At 42.1% G+C, this 21,512-nt stretch overlaps 2 protein-coding genes across 2 annotated transcripts in view; both read right to left on the reverse strand.

Annotated features, from left to right (window-relative positions):
• Positions 1 to 21,512, reverse strand: part of LOC308308482 (protein NLRC3-like) — a gene marked incomplete at both ends in the record, with an annotated part of 110,341 nt that overhangs the window by 36,660 nt on the left and 52,169 nt on the right. Inside the window, 3 exons of the mRNA XM_080753897.1 lie at positions 1,285 to 1,413; positions 2,487 to 2,663; positions 4,909 to 5,167. Of these exons, the coding sequence (XP_080610023.1) occupies positions 1,285 to 1,413; positions 2,487 to 2,663; positions 4,909 to 5,167 (565 nt within the window). The remainder of the gene's footprint in view (positions 1 to 1,284; positions 1,414 to 2,486; positions 2,664 to 4,908; positions 5,168 to 21,512) is intronic.
• On the reverse strand, positions 5,183 to 21,498 carry LOC308309169 (NACHT, LRR and PYD domains-containing protein 3-like; the record flags this gene model as incomplete). The annotated part of the gene is made up of 6 exons (XM_080754645.1): positions 5,183 to 5,201; positions 5,251 to 5,422; positions 7,210 to 7,259; positions 8,507 to 8,638; positions 17,267 to 17,365; positions 21,365 to 21,498. 6 exons carry the CDS (start codon positions 21,496 to 21,498, stop codon positions 5,183 to 5,185), a joined length of 606 nt encoding a protein of 201 aa, XP_080610771.1.

The following is a 21,512-nucleotide window of genomic DNA, read 5'->3' on the forward strand; positions in this document are numbered from 1 at the left end:
ATCTGATTAATCAAATTCTAGGGCTGTCAATCAATTAACATATTTAATCTGAATACCAAGACCTCCAACGCAAACAAGACCGCAAGGGCTTTTTTTCCTACTGGGCTGTACTACTTTTTTTTACTGCACTTTTACTGTTCTTCATTTTTGTTAAATACAATTAATCACATGATTATGATCAACATGGCAGTAGACAAATGCTTGCTTTATGCAAATTAAAGTTAATTGTTATTGGAACAATGACAACTACAGTCCAGAATCTTCAAGTAACAAAAGGTGTGAATGGGAGAAAAAAGCTGAAATGATAAACTCAAGACCAACAAATAACAGATGGGCATATTTATTTACTAACATTGCAGTAATGATTACTAATGATCTGGCTTTTATTGTGAAGGTTTCTTTACTTGGGAGATAATAAGCTATATGAGCCTTTTTTCAGTGGCATGTTATGTTTAATCAAACTACATGTTATGTTTAATCAAACTACATGTTATGTTTAATCAAACTACATGTTATGTTTAATCAAACTACATGTTATGTTTAATCAAACTACACGTTATGTTTAATCAAACTACATGTTATGTTTAATCAAACTACATGTTATGTTTAATCAAACTACAACAATACGTTTACCTCAGAGTTTGGAATGGACCACGGTTCAAACACCTGACCACTGTGCATTAACACTTTTGCTGCCCCTTACTTTGAAAGGATGCTTGGTGCCTTGGTGCCGCGCCGCTTCCTCCGTAGGCCGCCGCTATTATTTTGAAGGGCCGGGCGGGATTGTTTTTGTGTCGATGGATTATAACTTTACTTCAACGTTTAGCCCATCTAGTAACATAGTGTGTCATATGACAGTGTGTCATGGCGGCCGCCATCCGAGCCTAGTTTGTGCTGTAAACATGCCAGCTTTGGGATTAAAAAGTCGATGTGGACTGGACCGGAGCGCCGTATAGTAAGTAATACTACTTTTACTGTCAATACAGTAAGATTGACGAGGAGCGTCGTCAACGGCGTCATGATATTAACCCTTTCATTGACGAGGAGTATCGACAAAGGCAGCAGAAGTGTTAATTGCACATCAAAACAAATTGTGCCGTTAAAAGGAATGTGCATCAACTCTTTATTATCGCGTTAACTTTGACAGCCCTACTAAATACACAAATACAGTAAGTACACATCTATGTGTGACTTTGTGTCAGAGTGAATACTCTGTTCAGAGACACATGAGGGAAACACTGCACATTCAGTGCACTAACATGGACACAGCTCAAGTCTACTCACTTGCAGTTCTCCAGGACTGGAACATTCACCATGCTGGAGCTCAGGTCCAGCTCTCTTAGGGAGGGATGAGAGCTTACAGCTGAGACCAGAAGTTCACAGCATCTCTCTGACAAGTGGCAGTCAGCCAGTCTGAATGAAGAATGAAACACCAGATTGATTGATTGATAATCATATTTAAACCGGGGACCCCCACCCTGACAAGCACTGGAACCAGGGACGTGCTGGGCCCCTGATTCAGCCTGGGAAAAAGAGTTGTAGAGGCCCTCATTGCGCGCTATAGAGAGAGAGATTTCTCTCTATAGCGCTGCTGCTACTCAAAGATTTGCCATTTCAGATCATGACAAGTGACAAGCCAGTGGGCAAATTTCATGATTTATATTTCGTCATTGTCGGGTGGAAACCTTAGGTCCAAAACCGTTTGTTTTGTATTCATCATTTAAAAAAATGATTTAAACTAGTGAAAACAGCCGATCTACAAGCACACAACGCCTCGCACCGCGAGGCGTTGTGTGCTTGTAGATCTGCTGTTTTCACTACTTTTGTGCAAACAGTTTAATTTTTACTTTTGTGCAAACAGTTTATTTTTTTCCTAATGGCCGGCCTGGACCGGCCGGGAATGAACCGGCCGTTCGGGAGTTGTCCCGCTTTTCCCAATGGCCAGCACGTCCCTGACTGGAACAATGCCTCGCTGTGAGCTTGTAGATCGGCTATTTTCACAACATTTGCCTATTCCTTCCGTAATATTTGACAATTTGGTTTGAAAAAGGTCTTAGGTCATTCAATTCTACCTTTATAAATGTGCAGATACCCTGTATTCACATATTGTATGTTGCACATTAAGCTAATCATCTGGGGATCCCAAAAATAATTTAGGGACCCCCTTAGGGTCACACGTCGAAAATAGCAGATCTACAAGCTCACAAGCATTGCGTCCTCGATGCGCTGTGATCTTGTAGATCAGCTATTTTCAGCGTGTTATGATCAGTGTGTAATCCCGTTGTATGAAGAAGTAGCCTACACATTTGCCTTAAAGGGATATTACACTTTCAGACATGTTTGGGGTTATTTTAACAATCTACTAGTCACATAGGCTTGGGTTACCATGATATCAAGATTATTAATACAGTCTCACCATAGCATTCAAATTATATTCATATAATACAGTACATAATAAAACAGCAAAACAAACTGGGTAAACTTACCGTAGAATCTCCAGCCTACAGTGCAGACTCTTCAGTCCTTCACAGAGCAGCTCCAGTAGTCCTGAGTCGTTCAGGTTGTTTTCACTGAGGTCCAATTCTCTCAAATGGGAAGGATTAGAGCTGAGAGCTGAAGCCACAACTTCAACCTCTGTCTGTCTGAGGTTACAGCCAACAAGTCTGTAAATGCAGATTAAATAAGAGATTATCAAAACAAATTATACATAGTTCACTGTCATGGGAGTTAAATAAAATAAATAAAATATCTTCTATCTAGTTATACAGACATAAACAGAATTTAGCAGAGCAGAGTGTGGAATAGACCACACCACTTGACAGCACAGAATGACTGTATGGAGGAAGGTAACAATTTCACACATCAGTTAAAGGTGTGAAATGAAGACTGAACTACATTGCATATTTACTGCCTAACTGTGTAAAAGCTTTACAAACAAGCTGCTAGAGACCAGCATTCAGTCTCTCTATTTCTCATCCCTGTGGGCCACAGCTGCAGGCTTTGATCTGGCTTCGAGGCGGAGCACCGACACGTTAGTTTGCATTTCCCCCAATATTATAACATTTCATAAGCTACAATATGGAGGTTATGTGAAGAGACAAGAGACAGAACATACCAGTGATGCTCCCACACAGAGCATCACAGGTACAGAGATAGCAAATATCCAATGAGGTGCAAATCGTTTTTTTTTTTTTTTTCTTTTTTAACTCTTTCTGTGCCAAATGCCAAAATGGCTCCAAGGTGCCACCCATGATTTTTGATTTTTTTTTTTAGATTTCTTGAAATGAAAAAAAAAAAAAAAAAAAAACACAAAAAAACACAAAAGACGTCAAAGACGTCATTGGCACCCAGGGCTTTTGAAAAATTGGCACAGAATGAGTTATTGGCACAGAATGAGTTAACACCACAAATAAACAAATAAAATTAAAACTGACAACTACCTTTTCTCACTGACAAAACTAAATAAAAACTAAGATATGATGACTAAAACTATGACCAGTGGCATCAGTTCAGCAAAAGCTAGGGTATGGCAAAGATGGGAGTCGTCATGGAAAAGAGGCCTTACATTTTGTATAACACGGTTCTATTGTGAAAATAGCAGATCTACATGCTTACAACGCCTCGTAGCAAAAAAACAAAAATAGTTTTGACAGTTTTTTACGCAGGTTTCTACTGATTCTTGGGCTGGATATGGCAGCCTGGAATGGTTGTTCAAGTGCAGCTAAACTTAGCATGTTAGTAAACGTGCCACAATTAAATAATGTATTGCTCCTGTGCAGCTGACCTGCGGAACCTGGGAATATACCAATATGTCAAGCTGATAAGAATAGTCTACAAGTGTGGAGAATATAATTATAATACCTTGTTAAAGTGACCATTTGTTAAATTTTGCATTTGTAGTTATTTTACTGCACAGATAGACAAAGAGACATTCATGGATTTATATTTTAAAGTAACTTATTTTCCCCCCTGGAACCAGGGTATGGCAGCTGCATACCCCTGCCATACCCAATTGACGCCCCTGACTATGACTAAATTATTTCCTCAACAAAAATGCAGGTAGAACTAAAAGACAAGTAATTTTTTGTTTAGTTGTGTGCAGATGTCACTCTCTCAGAAAGTAGCAGATCTACATGCTCTCAACTTGTGGTGCTTCGACATGTTGTGAGCTTGTAGATCTGTTATTTTCAGCACACAGCGGAGTAAAAATGTCAACACTATCACGGCCTGCCAAAAAGCAATTTTTGATGAAATGTAACCTGCAAAATGTGAGGTTTCTCTTCACATTCATTTTAAAAAGTCTTATTTACATGCAGAGTTAAGCTCTGGTGTTTAAGTGAAATGTAGCCTGATATTTATGAAATGCTTTTGTGGCTTTATCACATTTTAGAAAAAGAAAAAAAAAGAAAAAAGTAATTTCAGGGCTGGTCTAAAGCTCTGCTTTCCGAAATGACTGCCCCTCTGCTATGCTGGGTCACATTTAGTCGACTAAATCAACTGTAGATTTAGTCAACTATAGTTTTATGGTATTTAGTCAAATAAAACCAGACTAAAAGAAAGTGAGTAACTTTTCAGCTGACTATGACTAAAACTAAATTAGGGCTGTCTTCAAGTCGGGGGGGGGGGGGTTAATGAGAGTCGTTGACGAATCGTTTTATATATACACTATATAAAACCAGAAAGACTCTCTAATCGGGAGATAAGCGATCGCCAGGTTGGCAACCTCACGGTGGCGCTAGAAGAGGGGCATGTGAGAAATGAGGGGTGGAGGTTGTGATTTGTGAAAGTGTGGAGGAGGCTTCACTTCCACTCATCCAAAGACCTCCTTTGCCCCAGACTGTATGACGGGAGCATTTGCAAATCGTGGGAGTCAACAGTCTGGCCACGCGAGACTACATGACTACTAACCGAGCCTTCCTGCAGTTCCTCACAGCTGGGATCAGTCTCCTTCGCCCCTCATCTGATGTGTTGTATTTGTCCAGGTCCAACTCATCCAGAACCTCCTCTGATGTCTGCAGTATGACGGCCAGAGCTGAACACAGGGTCTCAGACAGTTTCTCTGTTCTGTTCTCTGACTTCAGGTACTGTTGGATCTCCTGATGTAATGAGTGGTCGTTCATCTCCATCAAACAGCGGAAGATATTGACACATCTATCAGGAGAGGCATCTTTTAACAACTCCCTCAGGTTGTTGGTGGCTTTCTGGATCTCCCATGGACTGCTCTTTGTCTGTTCCAATAGGCTTCCCAACAGACTCCGGTTTGACTCCACAGAGAGGCCATGAAGGAAGCGGACAAAGAGGTCCAAGTGGACATTTTTACTCTCCATGGATTCTTTCATAGCAGCTTCTGGGAAGTCAGAGAGGAAATATACAGGATCTCCCAGGAATGTCTCCAGGACCTTCATGTTCCTCCCTGTTAAATCTGATGAGAAAACAACACAGAAACATTAAATACAACATTCAGAGACACACTAATCGCACGCACGCACGCACGCACGCACGCACGCACGCACGCACGCACGCACACACACACACACACACACACACACACACACACACACACACAAAGTAGGTCAAAGGTCAAGTTTAAGTATTGACAGTTCAAGTGATTAAATATCTGAAAACTCAAATTTACACAAATCCAAAAATACACTTAATATGGAAACATATGGAATCTATGACAAGGTTGCCCCACAACCCTGCTTTGTCTCTCTCTCAACTAAGGGGTCCTTGGCCTGAAAATGTTGACGACCCCTGCAATAGTTTATAATGTTAAAGAGGTGGTGCCATAGTTTTGTACTTTTTCTGGTTTTCATGTGTCGATGAGGTTGACAGTACTTCATTAGACCCCCTGGTGTGGTTGTTATGAGCAATGATGTATTCCCTTTGTATTTGGGTTTCTTCCTGGACTGGAGGATGAAACCTTGGGGTCCGCATCAGTGTGCCGACGAGCCGGTATTCCGACACTAAAACTAACCCTAACTCTACCCCTAACCCTAAACTTAACCTCAGTAACCGTACCTCAGTAACTAACCTGCCAACGCTAGTCGGAACAGCGGCCTGTCGGGACACTGAGCGGACCCCAAAACCTTGGGGGTCAAAAGTGCCAATCCAAAAAGAGCGATTAACTGACACAATATAATTGAACCCACCCACGCACCTCCCCTCTTCATCATTTCATTATATTAGTACAACCTCTGTGGGCAGAGAAACGCCAGGTTGCTCTATGCTCTGTGCCCAGATGCTGCTGACAGCTATCAAACATTTCACACTTTACCAGTTGACACTGACAAATGAGATCAATGGTTGAATTGTGTTTATAAAGACAGGTTGATTCCCTCAGCCCTTTCCCCCTTCGTGTGTGTAGTTTATTCTTTTTCGATGATCACTGCTTCACTAACTAAATCGGACATTGCCGACCCGATGCGAGACCCACTCGAGTTACACTGTTTGGGCATAGATAGAGGCTAGAGCCAGTTGACGTGTTTTTGAATAGCTTAATACACGCAACACTTATCAGCTATGGACATGAAGTACTCGTAGGTGAAAATAGATATAATTTTGAGGAAATAGAATGGTTGAGATGGCTCCAATGAATGTACAAAATGAGAGCACAGTTTTTAAAGCCTATATCCCATAGGCTACAAGTTGTAGGTGTTGATTGAGTGCCATATATCAAACCTTGTTCTTAAACCTTTTCATGTAAACTAAAACCAAATTAAAAGTTGTAAGGAAAAGGGGTAAGAATCCCCAAGATGAATTGAAAACAGTGAATAGCTAAATCAGTGTAACCAGATTAATCCAATTATGCATTTGAAAATAGCAGATCTACAATCGTGTCACATGAGCTTGTAGATCTGCTATTTTCAAATAGCCAATCTGTATCTAGGTTTCAACTGGTTACACTGACTTTGACACTAAACTAATTTAGCTGTGGACCCTTTGGAAATCCCTCAAGGACCCCTGGGGGTCCCCAGACCCCAGGTTGTAAATCACTGTTCTAGAGCATTTAGTAAACAACTGGGAAGAGCCATGGGCAGTACTGTCATGAGAATGAGGAGGGATTAGGAAAGGTGGGTGGTCTTGTTGTAGGAGGCGGAGGGACTGGTTCAGGTGGGTGGTGCTAAGGTGAAAACCTGGTACACTTGTGGGTGGTGGGTGGTGCTAAGGTGAAAACCCGGTGAACTGGTGGGTGTGACAGATACTCACATCTGGTAATGATTTGAGGATTAAGCCAGTCTTCTCCTCCATGTTTCACTCTGCAGGAAGTAGAACAACAATGCATCAATGTCTCAGTGTCTAACACAACGTCTCCACTAGCTGACACTACAGTGTTTCTCCTATCATTATCTTGGTCCTGCAGCCCATCCAGACATACAGTACTCACTGCTGCCCAGTTTGGATCTCATCTCCTCCTCAGACTCCACCTTTACCTCTAGAGAACTCCACTCTCCTTTTATCCCTTCTTGATGCAACTTTACTATGCAGATTTATCTTGGATAGGCTATGTCTTGTTATTTCTCAACCACAAGTACTAGTTTCTTTGAGGCACTAAACTGTTCTCTCTGCAGTCTAGTTAAGTTATTATTTACACTTTGCAGGGTGTAAATAATGGCAGGGACACATTTCTACATGTTCTAACTCTGGTCCATAGCGTTAGAAGGAGTTATCCTTAACGCTGTGTCACCGATGAGCCCTTGCACTCACAGCCACGGTAGCCCAGCCTGCTCAGCCTCTCATATGTAGTCTTAAAAAAAAAAAGACTTTAGCTACTCACAAAAAACAAAGACAGATCTGAGGTTGAAAGCCTACTTTCCTTAGTGAGTTAAGGAGAACTCCTTCTCACACTAAGGACCAGAGCTCAAGCCCAAGAGATGGACATATTGATTTACTAACTTTAACATTGCAGTAATGATTACTAACAATTAGGCTTTTATTGTGAAGGCAACTGTTTCTGAACGTCTCACATCCTGCAAGTTTCCGCAAGTGGAAATATCCAATCTGCAAAATCACACCTTGCATGCTTGCAGATCAGCTAGTTTTGGCATACAACACGTCTTACGACAAAGTCTAAAGGCCTGTCCATACTGTCACCGACTGAGTTGGGAAAGCTGCAAAATGTTTGGTGGTCGGAGACAGCATGGACAGCCCTTTAGTCAGGCTTTACTTTGGAGATAATAAGCTACGAGTTTGTTTTCATGGCATGTTATTTTTAATCAAATTACAACACGTTTACCTTATGTTATGTTTAACCAAACATGTATGGAGTGGACCATGGCGCTTGGAGTGGACCATGTTTCAAACACCACAGTGCGCTAATCACACATTAAAAGGAATGGACGCTAACTCGTTATCATCGAGTTAAGTTTGACAGCCCTACTAAATACACAAATACGTACACATCTATTTGTGACTTTGTGTCAGAGTGAATACTCTGTTCAGAGACACATGAGGGAAACACTGCACATTCAGTGCACTAACATGGACACAGCTCAAGTCTACTCACTTGCAGTTCTCCAGGACTGGAACATTCACCATCATGTTGGAGCTCAGGTCCAGCTCTCTTAGGGAGGGATGAGAGCTTACAGCTGAGACCAGAAGTTCACAGCTTCTCTCTGACAAGTTGCAGTGAGCCAGTCTGAATGAAGAATGAAACACATGATTGATTGATTGATTGATTGATTGATTGATTGATTGATTGATTATCATATTTGAACTGGTGACCCCCACCCTGACAAGCACTTGGAACAATGCCCCCAGTGAGCTTTTAGATATTTCTTTCCGTAATATTTGACAATTTTGCCATTTGTTTTTTAAAAGGTCTTAAGCCATTACATTTTACCAGTATAAATGTGCATATACCCTGTATAGACGTATGCTTTATGTTGCACATTAAGTCGAAAATAGCTGATCTACAAGTTCACAAGCGTTGTTTCCTCAACGCACTGTGAGCTTGTAGATCAGCTATTTTACATGTGTAATCCCATTGTATGATGACGCAGCCTATAAATCTGCCACAAAGGGATACTACACTTTCAAACATGTTTGGGGTCATTTTAAAGGACAACTTTGTATTTCTTACACCAAGGGTTCATATTTCAGATTGTAATTAGAGAAAAGAAAAAGTGAGTGTTAAAATGTTTTCATTTGCTTCATTCTATTGTTGTATCGCGTTTACTGTGCTAAAATGTGGGGCATGCATAGTTGCATACAAGTGGCTAAATATGTCTTTTTAGACACAATAAGCCAGCAGTTTCTTTATTGCTATTTACTAGGGGTGTGTATCCATCCCTTACAAGGCGATTTGATACGTATCCGATACATGGGCTCTGATTCGATTCAGAGAAGATACATCTTACATACAGAACGATTCGATGCGATTCGATTCCGTGCAATTTCGATACGATTCGATGCGATTTCGATTTTGTGGAATTTGATGCGATACAATGCGATTCGATTTGATACAATAAGGTGCGAGCTGATACACAAGTTTAATGAAACATTAATTTTCCATTTAATTAAGAAGCTAGATCTATAAAAGACCAAGGAATAACTACAAACTACTGACAAACTACAAAGCCTACTGACGTGGTTTGGAAATCTGTCTCACACACCCATTTCTAAGAGCTTCACTTTAGCAGTTACAGTTAGTCAGGTGGAGAAATATGAAAAAGAACACACAAAAGGCCTGGCCCTTCAGCCTTCAGTACAGCGCAATTATTGTACTTTGCAAAGCTGCTATAATAACACTGAAAAACTAAAATATTACATCCTCACCAATGCCACAGATCAGATCACCAAATAAAAATAGAAAAAAGCCTGCTGTTATTCAGTCAATAAGATCATTTCAAAGAGATCCACTTTCTAACACCACAATGTAAAACTAACAACAGCTGTATAAATTAAGTGCAACATTTGAAGTCTGGCACACATTATGTGTTGGTCTACTTGTTATCGTATGGCTCTAATGAAGTAATTTATGCATCAGGCTCTGAAGTGTAAATGGAACCAAATGGACCCATTGGGGTCCATTTGGTTCCATTTGTACACTCCCCTGAGTTGCACATACCCATAAGGGTCCATTTGGTTCCTATCATTTAGCTGGGGACCCCCTATAACTCCCTCAATGACCCCTGGGGGTCCCCAGACCCCACTTAGAGAACCAATAGTCTATAATGCAGCCCTTTGCAATAAAAGCTGATGCTGTGATTATTACCTTTGCTGTCGGCAAGTGCGGGGACTTTTGACATTCTGCTAGGAGAAGTGTTATGTGTAATATCCAATCCATTACTGTCGCATTCTTTTAAAATCCAAACGTTGCGTTTCTCCACTGGAATAATCCATAGATTTATGGAACTATCACGTTGTTTTGTTTACAAGGCGTTGTGTCGCACAGTTGCAAGCATCATTTTACACGATCCAGTGTGCTGCACCGGAAGTAGGAGATCTACAAGTTTACAACCCTTCCAAATGCAACACGCCGTGGGCTTGTAGATCTGCGGCTTTCCCGCAGGACAGAGAACGCAGCCCCCCCCTGCACTGTGTTTAGCAGTGGCGGCGCTCACTTTTGAACGAATGATTGATTTGTAATTGTAAACGCTGACTAAGTGAGTTCAGAGTTTCACAGTAGGTTAATTATTTAATGCTAAAATTCAGTGAATCCGATTAATAACTTTAGGACCGATGAATCGATTCAGGCGCGATTTGGACCGATCCAGGTAAACGTGCATCGATGCAGTCGTATCGCTAGTGTTGAAACCGATAACCGATTCATATCGATTTTTTCCGGCACCCTTACTATTTACAGTAACACTTCTAGCCCCCATAAGTCACTTCCAACCATGAAAGGTTGCGTTGTATCTTAGGAATGGGCTTATTCTGTGTAAAATGCCATATTAGCCACTTGTACGCATGCCCCAACCACTGAAATAAGAATCTCTAAAACAGTAGAAAGAAGTAAATGAAATAATTTTAACACACATCTTTTATATTCTTTAATTACAATCTAAAATATGAACCCTTGTTGTAAAAAACTAAAGTTGTCCTTCGTCTACTCAGGTACATAGGCTTGGTTATCATGATATCAAGCTTACTAATACATTCTCATCACACCATTCATATTATATTCACACAATACAGTACATAATAAAACAGAAGTGATCAAAATAAATCAGGTAAATGTTTCTTACCGCAGAATTTCCAGCCTACAGTGCAGACTCTTCAGTCCTTCACAGAGCTGCTCCAGTAGTCCTGAGTCGTTCAGGTCGTTTTCACTGAGGTCCAATTCTCTCAAATGGGAAGGATTAGAGCTGAGAGCTGAAGCCACAACTTTAACCTCTGTCTTTCTGAGGTTACAGCCAACAAGTCTGTACATGCAGATTAAATACGGTAAGAGATTATCAAAACAAATTATACATAGTTAACTGTCATGGAGGTTAAATAAAATATTTCCTATCTAGTTATCCAGACATAAGTATTTAGCAGAACATTCAGTCTCTCTATTTCTCATCCCTGTCTCCTCAAGCTGGGCCACAGCTGCAGGCTTTGATCTGGCTTCGAGGCGGAGCACCGACACAAGGTTAGTTTGCATTTCCACCAATATTATAACATTTCATAAGCTACAATATGGAGGTTATGTGAAGAGACAAGAGACAGAACGAGGAAATGCGAGTGATGCTCCCACCAGCTGGACAGTTGAGTTATAAGAATGATGAAACCACTCCTCATCCATAAGTGGTGGGACTATTATTAGTGAACTGTGGCAGTTGTAATTAAATGATTGAATCTTGAGCTTGGACAAACATATGTTGTTTCTAGTTTGACTCGGCTCCACAGATAAATATTGTGATAATAGCAAAACTACAAGCTCACAATCACCTTGCAGTGAGCTCGTAGATTTGCTATTATCACAATGTTTGTGTCTTCGTTCTATAATATTTGACAATTTGTCCAATCTGGTTTCAAAAAGGTACTAAAAGTCATTAAATTGTACCTTTAGAAATGTATATGTTACAGTATGTTTGGGTAACTCAGGACGTTCATTGTAAGAGCGCTTGTTTTGTCGTTCACCACACACTAATCACCACCAGATGGCGACGACAGCCATTCACTAGTGAAGGCGCTGACGTCACTCGTTTGCGACTCTCTTTCTTTATTTACTAGCCTAGCCTAGCCTAGCCTAGCCTAGCCTAGCCTAGCCTAGCTTAGCCATTAGCTCCATTGTAGTCACTTGGACAGGGCGTTTATCGTGGGCTTGCCCAGGCCTTACGGCCTGGGCATAAATATAACGATTGCATTCACCACGGCTTCGTAACTCGCGCGGCCGGCACTGGCCCGCTCTTCGCGGCCACTCGCGCCTGCGGCGCTCGGGGGCGAAGAGCAGGACCAAGGTCCGCTGGCCTTCGTGCCGCTTGCAATGTCGTGGACAATCGAGCGGCTCCGCCTGGAGGACGTTGTTGTGGCGACCGCTTGTTCCGCCCCGTGCTGCACGGCGAGTGCTCCGTTTCTCGACCGTACTGTTTCTCTAACAAACCGTGACATATACACTGTGCGTTGGTTTGTTTACTGTTGAGTGAGAAAACAATATTGCATATTAAGCTAATCATCTGGAGACCCCGGACCCCCAAAATAATTTGTGGACACCCTTGGGGGTCCCGGCCCTCAGTTTGGGAACCACATGCCTAGGCTATTCGAACGATAATTTATTGGTAGTAAGTAGATGCAGGCTATTGATTATCCGCTGATCTGTTGCGTATGTCGGAAAAGGTCGATGACTGTGCAACGGGTCGCACGTCGACAATAGTCGATCTTCAAGTTCACAAGCGCTGCGTCCTCGACGGGTTGTGAGCTTGTAGATCGGTTATGTTCAGTGCGAAATCCTGTTAAATTTGCCTTAAAGTGATATCACTTTCAAACAAGTGTGGGGTAATTTTAAGGTCTACTCAGGGACATGATATCATGATTACCATGATATCAAGCTTATTAATTACATTCTCACCACAGAATTCATATTATATTCACATAATACAGTACATAATAAAACAGAATTGATCAAAATAAATCAGGTAAATGTATCTTACCGTAGAATCTCTAGCCTACAGTGCAGACTCTTCAGTCCTTCACAGAGCTGCTCCAGTAGTCCTGAGTCGTTCAGGTCGTTTTCACTGATGTCCAATTCTCTCAAATGGGAAGGATTAGAGCTGAGAGCTGAAGCCACAACTTTAACCTCTGTCTTTCTGAGGTTACAGCCAACAAGTCTGTACATGCAGATTAAATACGGTAAGAGATTATCAAAACAAATTATACATAGTTAACTGTCATGGAGGTTAAATAAAATATTTCCTATCTAGTTATCCAGACATAAGTATTTAGCAGAACATTCAGTCTCTCTATTTCTCATCCCTGTCTCCTCAAGCTGGGCCACAGCTGCAGGCTTTGATCTGGCTTCGAGGCGGAGCACCGACACAAGGTTAGTTTGCATTTCCACCAATATTATAACATTTCATAAGCTACAATATGGAGGTTATGTGAAGAGACAAGAGACAGAACGAGGAAATGCAAGTGATGCTCCCACCAGCTGGACAGTTGAGTTATAAGAATGATGAAACCACTCCTCATCCATAAGTGGTGTGACTATTATTAGTGAACTGTGGCAGTTGTAATTAAATGATTGAATCTTGAGCTTGGACAAACATATGTTGTTTCTAGTTTGACTCGGCTCCACAGATAAATATTGTGATAATAGCAAAACTACAAGCTCACAATCACCTTGCAGTGAGCTCGTAGATTTGCTATTATCACAATGTTTGTGTCTTCGTTCTATAATATTTGACAATTTGTCCAATCTGGTTTCAAAAAGGTACTAAAAGTCATTAAATTGTACCTTTAGAAATGTATATGTTACAGTATGTTTGGGTAACTCAGGACGTTCATTGTAAGAGCGCTTGTTTTGTCGTTCACCACACACTAATCACCACCAGATGGCGACGACAGCCATTCACTAGTGAAGGCGCTGACGTCACTCGTTTGCGACTCTCTTTCTTTATTTACTAGCCTAGCCTAGCCTAGCCTAGCCTAGCCTAGCCTAGCCTAGCTTAGCCATTAGCTCCATTGTAATTTGTTTGATTATTTTATTGACACAATGAATGTACATACAAGTACAGTGGACACATTTAAAAAAACATGCAGCACGGCCTTGGTATGGCAAAAAGCATTCTGACCAATAGGAACATCCCAATAAGTCCTTTTACAGTCTTGATTCCATTTGAAGTCCTTGGCACTCATTTTACAGAACATGGCAATATTCGTTGCAATTGATAAAAAAAAATATATATATATATATATATATGTCATAGTATATTAGAGAAACAGCACATTCGAGACGCGGAGCACTCGTGGTGCGGCACGGGGCGGAGCAAGCGGTCGCCAATACAACGTACTCCAGGCGGTGCGCCGCTCTATTGTCCACGACACTGCGAGCGGCTACCGAAGCCCCCCTGTATCCACGAAGCCCAAACGAGTTACGAGGCCCCCCTGGGTCCACGAAGCCCCAAGCGGCGCGAAGGCCAGCGGACCTTGGTCCTGCTCTTCGCCCCCGAGCGCCGCAGGCGCGAGTGGCCGCGAAGAGCGGGCCAGGGCCGCGCGGCCGGCGGAGCGCCGCGCGAGTTACGAAGCCGTGGTGAATGCAATCGTTATATTTATGCCCAGGCCGTAAGGCCTGGGCAAGCGCACGTTAAACGCCCTGTCCAAGTGACTACAATGGAGCTAATGGCTAGGCTAGGCTAGGCTAGGCTAGGCTAGGCTAGGCTAGGCTAGGCTAGGCTAGTAAATAAAGAGTAAACACTTCCGGTCTGCGGCGAGTTCAAAGCGTGACGTAACTCTCTTATCCAGTGGCTGACGTCGCCATCTGGTGGTGATTAGTGTGTGGTGAACGTCAAAACGAGTGCTCCTTGACAACTTTTACTGGTTTCTTGAACATACTGTAACATATATATATATATATATATATATATATATATATATACTTCACTATATGTTCGGTGCAAAAAATGTTACAGAACATGGCAATATTCGTTGCAATTGATTAAAAATATATACTTCACTATATGTTCGGTGCAAAATATGTTACAGAACATGGCAATATTCGTTGCAATTTATAAAAAATATATACATCACTATATGTTAGGTGCAAAAACTTTTTACAGAACATGGCAATATTCGTTGCATTTGATAAGAAAATATACTTCACTATTATATTCGGTGCAAAACAAGGGGGGGGGGGGGGGATTCACTTTTCACCTGTCGTCAGGGAGAAAAGATGACTACCTACGCCCCTGACATCCTGAAAGATGAATTTTCAGGGCCGTTTTAAAGGAGGCCAGCGAGTTACTTGTTTTAAGGGAAATGGTCAAAGAATTCCACACTTCAGTGGCTGTATTGTAAAAGGATAATTTCCCCATGTTTGTACTATGGATTTGTATTATTAAATCGTTGTTTGCGCTCCCTCTGGTATTGTAGCTGTGGGTGTCGCTTACTTTTTGGAGGTGTTTGGTCAAATATGCGGGCACTGTGGGGGTTGATGATAGATTTGCATTGACTATTTTGAAAGTCAGACCCATTTTCAATTGTTTAACCCTGTCTTCTACATTGAGCCATCCTAGGCCCGCAAAATGAGTGGGGGAAATATGGGTCATGGGCCCCAGGTCGAGAAGTAGGCGAATCAATTTGTTTTGGGAAGTTTGGAGCTTTGTCTTGAGTGGCATTTTGATGTTGGAGTACCAGGAGGTGCAGGCATAGTCGTAATGGGGCTGAATGATGGCCCCAGCAAGAGTCCCGAGGGCCCTTTTGTTGACAAAAGAGGACATCCTGCCCAGGAATCTGGTTCTTTGGTTAACTTTTTTGATCACTGATGTTGCCATGCTATCCCCAGACAGGTATTTATCAAGAATACAGCCCAAATAGGTAATCTCTTCCATGCTTGAGATTTCTGTGTCATCAACTTTGATCTTGAAATCGTTTATATTTATCTCCTTTAGGGAATGTCTGGACCCAAAAAGAATAGATTCCGTTTTACCGAGATGTAGTGACAGTTTGTTGTCAGTAAGCCAAACACGAATTTTGGTGACTTCGGAGCTAAGAGCTTCCTCAACCTGCAATTTGTTCTCACCTGAAATCAGGAGAGCTGAGTCGTCAGCGAACAGGAACAGTTTACAGTTACAGGCCGTATTCATGTCGTTAATGTATAGTAGAAACAGTAACGGCCCTAGAATGCTACCTTGGGGGACACCGCAGCTCACAGGGAGGGACGAGGACATGGTTCCGTTGATGTCCACCATTTGTTCTCTTCCCTCAAGGTAGGATTTCATCCATTTTATTGATGCGCTGTCAAAACCAATCGCCCTTAGTTTGTTCAATAATATTGAATGATTAACTGTATCGAATGCCTTTTGGAGGTCCAGCATGACCATACCGCAATATTTGCCCGAGTCCACTTCACGTTTGATGTAGTCAGTTAGGTACAGTAGGCATGTATCAGTGGAATGAGATGTTCTAAAACCCGACTGGAATTCAAACAGCAGTTTGTTCTCGGCGAGGTAGCTGTTGATTTGTTCTTGAATGGATCTCTCTATTACCTTTGAGATCGAACTCAGGATGGAGACAGGGCGGTAGTTGCCAGGTTCTAATTTACTTCCTTTTTTATATAATGGGATCACTCTAGCCATTTTGAAATCCTGTGAGACGTGACAATTTGTGATGGATGTATTCGTAATGTGTGTTACTATAGGAGCGATGGAAACAGCTGCATCTCTGAGGTACCTGGGGGGTATATTGTCTAGGCCAGTTGCCTTGTTAGATTGGAGGGCAATGAGTTTTTTCAGCACATCGTCTGTTTTTACGGGTTTGAACGTGAGCTACTATATGGTCAAAGCCATAAAGACCTGAATGTGGGGGAAGTAGTCACTTGGACAGGGCGTTTATCGTGGGCTTATAACGATTGCATTCACCACGGCTTCGTAACTCGCGCGGCGCTCCGCCGGCCGCGCAGCCCTGGCCTCAGTGCGAAATCCTGTTAAATTTGCCTTAAAGTGATATCACTTTCAAACAAGTGTGGGGTAATTTTAAGGTCTACTCAGGGACATGATATCATGATTACCATGATATCAAGCTTATTAATTACATTCTCACCACAGAATTCATATTATATTCACATAATACAGTACATAATAAAACAGAATTGATCAAAATAAATCAGGTAAATGTATCTTACCGTAGAATCTCCAGCCTACAGTGCAGACTCTTCAGTCCTTCACAGAGCAGCTCCATTAGTCCTGTGTCATTCAGGTTGTTTTTACTGAGGTCCAATTCTCTCAAATGGGAAGGATTAGAGCTGAGAGCTGAAGCCACAACTTCAACCTCTGTCTGTCTGAGGTCACAGCCAACAAGTCTGTAAATGCAGATTAAATAAGAGATTATCAAAACAAATGATACATAGTTCACTGTCATGGAAGTTAAATAAAATATCTCCTATCTAGTTATCCAGACATAAACAGTATTTAGCGGAGCAGAGTGTAGAATAGACGACATCACTTGACAGCACAGAATGACTGTACGGATGAAGATAACAATTTTGATATCAAAGATTTCAACCAGCAGTTAAAGGTGTGAAATGAAGACTGAACTACATTGCATATTTACTGCCTAAACTGTTTACAGTAAAGAAATCTCCCATCATGATGGTCTCAAAAATCCACTATGCGTTAACATCAACGGAGACCAATTCACGTCCTTGTTTATTTCTCTGGCTCTGTGGCTCTGTAGCGAGTGACTGGTCTCAATGGATGGCAACTATGCAGGGCCAGAATTCACATTAATTCTTGCATGAGGCCGCCTTCTGCTGCCAGTATCACCAAAGTGCATGTTGCGTAATGAAAAAAAAGTAAAAACGTCTATCTATCTACTGTAATGTCGCAAAGGTAGGACGCTTTTTGCTGGCACCAGACCCAATAAATAAATAACAACATCTGGCAGTAAAACTGTTAAGGTGTTTTGTGTATGCCGAGCGAATTTTAAGTTGATCCGATTGGCCAAAAATGCGCCAAAACGCCACAAATTAGTCAAAATGGCTGACTTCCTGTTTGTTTTTGAACGTGGCGCCAAGAGACTTTTTTGTGAGTCCGGACATGATACAGGCGTGTACCGATTTTCGTACGTGTAGGTGAAACCGTATAGTGGGGCTGTGCTGTTGAAATTTTCAAGGGGGCGCTGTTGAGCTATTAGGCCACGCCCCCTTTTGATTTTTTTTAAATACGAAAATTCTCGCCACTTGTGATGTGTGTGCAAAGTTGCGCAACTTTTGGAGTAGTTTTGCGGCTCAAAAACGCAATTTATTCGGGGGAATAATAAGAATAATCTTTACGATTACAATAGGGTCATCACACACTGTGTGAGCTCGGGCCCTAATAATAAGTATAATAATAATAACTGTATTGATATAGCACCTTTCAAAACATAAGAACAACAATACAATATAGCATACATATGGGGGGGGGGGGGGTGCAGCATTGGTGCCCACAAAATGTTTAAGTGCTCACTCTTCTTCCACCCTTTTGGCTTTTGCTATGTGAAATTCCATCGAATCTATTTTCCATGTTGCCTGTCTGGGAAAGCAAGCTGCTAAGTTTTAGCATGGTGAAAAGAGTTGATCTATGAGCTCACAACGTGTGGCAAATGCGACAAGTTTTTTTAATGAATCTATCATGGTTAAAATGAAGTTTGAAGTTACAATGGGTGTGTATGTGGAGAGAAACCCTTCCACTGTAAGCTGTTGAAAGTGGAATATCCCTTTAAGCTAATCACCTGGGGACCCCAAAATAATTTTTGTCAGTGTCAGTGGGTTCAAACCACTGGTCTGGTGGGGAAACCAGTGTTGTTGGTCATGCTCCACTTGACATCACACTATCTATCTATAAATGTGACAAATCTCTGCGTGCGTGTCTGTCTGTAATCCGTGTATTTCGAGAACCTCGACCCGACCGACCCGACGCGCGGTTTTCCGAAAACGGCGCAAAACGTTCGGAATCTCCTTATGCGGTGCTGATTGTTGACATCAGGATGTTCTGGAGGAAATCAGTGCAAGCGCTGACTCATTGTGACATCACTTCATAAAGGGCTCTGACATCACGTACGCCACATGAGTCAACAAAAAATGCCATGGTTACGTATTGAATGTCATCAGTATGACGTGTTCTGTTGTTCATATATGGGCATAAATGGACACAGGCAAACATTATGGTCAAAACGGGTCTTATGACAACAAGTATAATGGGGTTTGCATTAAAGGGTAGGGCATTCACAGAGATCTCCATATATGGGCATAAAATGGACGCCCATATGCGGAGCTGATATCTGACATCAGAGTTCTCCGGAACCGGCACTGTGTCTGCAGAGATCTCCATATATGGGCATAAGTGGACACAGGCAAACAGGTGATCAAAACGGGTCCTATGACAACAGGTATAATGGGGTTTGCATTAAAGGGTGGGGCATTCATTCCCTATTTCAAATTCGGCACACGCATTCCCCGTCGCAGCAGGTAGTGCAGTGCCCGGCCTCGACTCGACCTGATAAGCAATTTTCCGGAACCGGCAAGAAAGTTTCGGATTCTGATGTCTAACATCAGGGTTTTCCGGAACCGGCACTGTGTCTGCTGAGATCTCCATTTATGGGCATAAAATAAAATGGACGCAGATACAGATATATCGATATATGGGCATAAAATGGACACAGACAGAAAGATAACTCCATATATGGGCATAAATGGACACAGGCAAACAGATGGTCAAAACGGTTCCTACAGAGATCTCCATATATGGGCATAAAATTTACGTAGACAGACAGATATCTCCATATATGGGTATAAATGGACACAGGCAAACAGATGGTCAAAACGGATCCTATGACAACAGGTATAATGGGGTTTGCATTAAAGGGCGGGACATTCATTCCCTATTTACATCGTTCCCGAGTTGGCCAGGTCGCCGACTAGACGCTCGGCCGCCCGAGCTTCTAGTATAATATAAATGGTAAGACGGAATTCATTTCACAGTGGATTACTTGTGACTCGCGCTACGGCAACCACAACTTGGAATTTCTCTGAATTGTGTCTTTCTATTATTTACACTGCTTTATTGAGGACTTGTATGTACACAAAATACCACCAGTCACCAGTGATGTGCCTGAACGTTCATGAACTCGTTCCTATTTTTTTATTTTATTTTTTATAATTTTTATCCCACGATTTTGTAACCCATTTTTTCACCCAGTGCCAATTGCCTAATGGGCTCTGCTCTCCCACTGCCACGCCTGGGGAGAGCCCCGAACTGAGCTCATGCTTCCTTCAGTGCATGTGGATTGTGGAGTGAGCAGGCCGCTTCTTTTCACCTGACAGGGGGAGCTTCGCCGGTTGGACATAGCGCGTGTAAGGAACACGTTATTACAACCAGTTCCTTTCCCCTCCATCAGGCGCCCCGGCTGGCCAGGGGGAGGCATTATAGAGACCAGGATTACTGCATGTTTTTGTGAGGGTATCTACCCTAGGAGACACGGGGAAAACACGCAAACTCCACACAGAAAGGCCCTTTCGCCAACCCCACCTAGGGTGTGGGCGCTGATGACGTGGAGGAGAGAGCACTCCCCCAGCGCCCTAGTTGAAGCAATGTGTGTGCATGGCCTCATACTGTATGTCTCCCAAGTAAAGCTTGATCTATATACTTTGTCTTTTGACGTGTGTTGCCTGCCGAAAATAGCTGATCTGCAAGCTCACAACGTGTCGCGTCCATGAGACGTTGTCAGCTTGCCATTTTAACCATGTGGAAACATGCAGCGACAGTTAGAAACGTCTACCTTCACAATAAGGGTGCAGGAAGAGTGGGAACCTAAACATTGTGGGCACCACAATGTTACATTTTGTGAAATAATTGCTGTGTGTGGTTCAATATGGGCCGTGTCAATAGTTTTGACAAATAATAGCTTGCAGCAACGTCTAAATAAAATAACTAAGTTCGTTTTGGGGAACCATGAACTAGTTCAATGAACTGAACTAGTTCATTTAAGAAGTTCTGACCTTGAATTTGTACTAGTTCAAGTAGAAAGTTAACTTTCCCAACACTGCCATAACATAGTATTTTTGTGTATCTTTTTTAAACAACCTTAGTTGCTAATTATAGCGTTAACTGTAATGGCAGATTGACTCAATTCAGATGTTTCAATTCACATAACTACTAACCGAGCCTTTCTGCAGTTCCTCACTGCTGGGATCAGTCTCCATCGCCCCCACTTGTCTGTGTTGTATTTGTCCAGGTCCAACTCATCCAGAACCTCCTCTGACATCAGCAGCATGGCGGCCAGAGCTGAGCACTGAGATGGAGACAGTCCTGTCTTTGATCTGTCCCCCGACTTCAGGTACTGTTGAATCTCTGGAAGTACTGTGTAGTCGTTCATTTCCATCAAAAAGA

The sequence above is a fragment of the Nannobrachium achirus genome (assembly GCF_963921795.1).
Source record: "Nannobrachium achirus genome assembly, chromosome: 23".
Taxonomy (NCBI): domain Eukaryota; kingdom Metazoa; phylum Chordata; class Actinopteri; order Myctophiformes; family Myctophidae; genus Nannobrachium; species Nannobrachium achirus.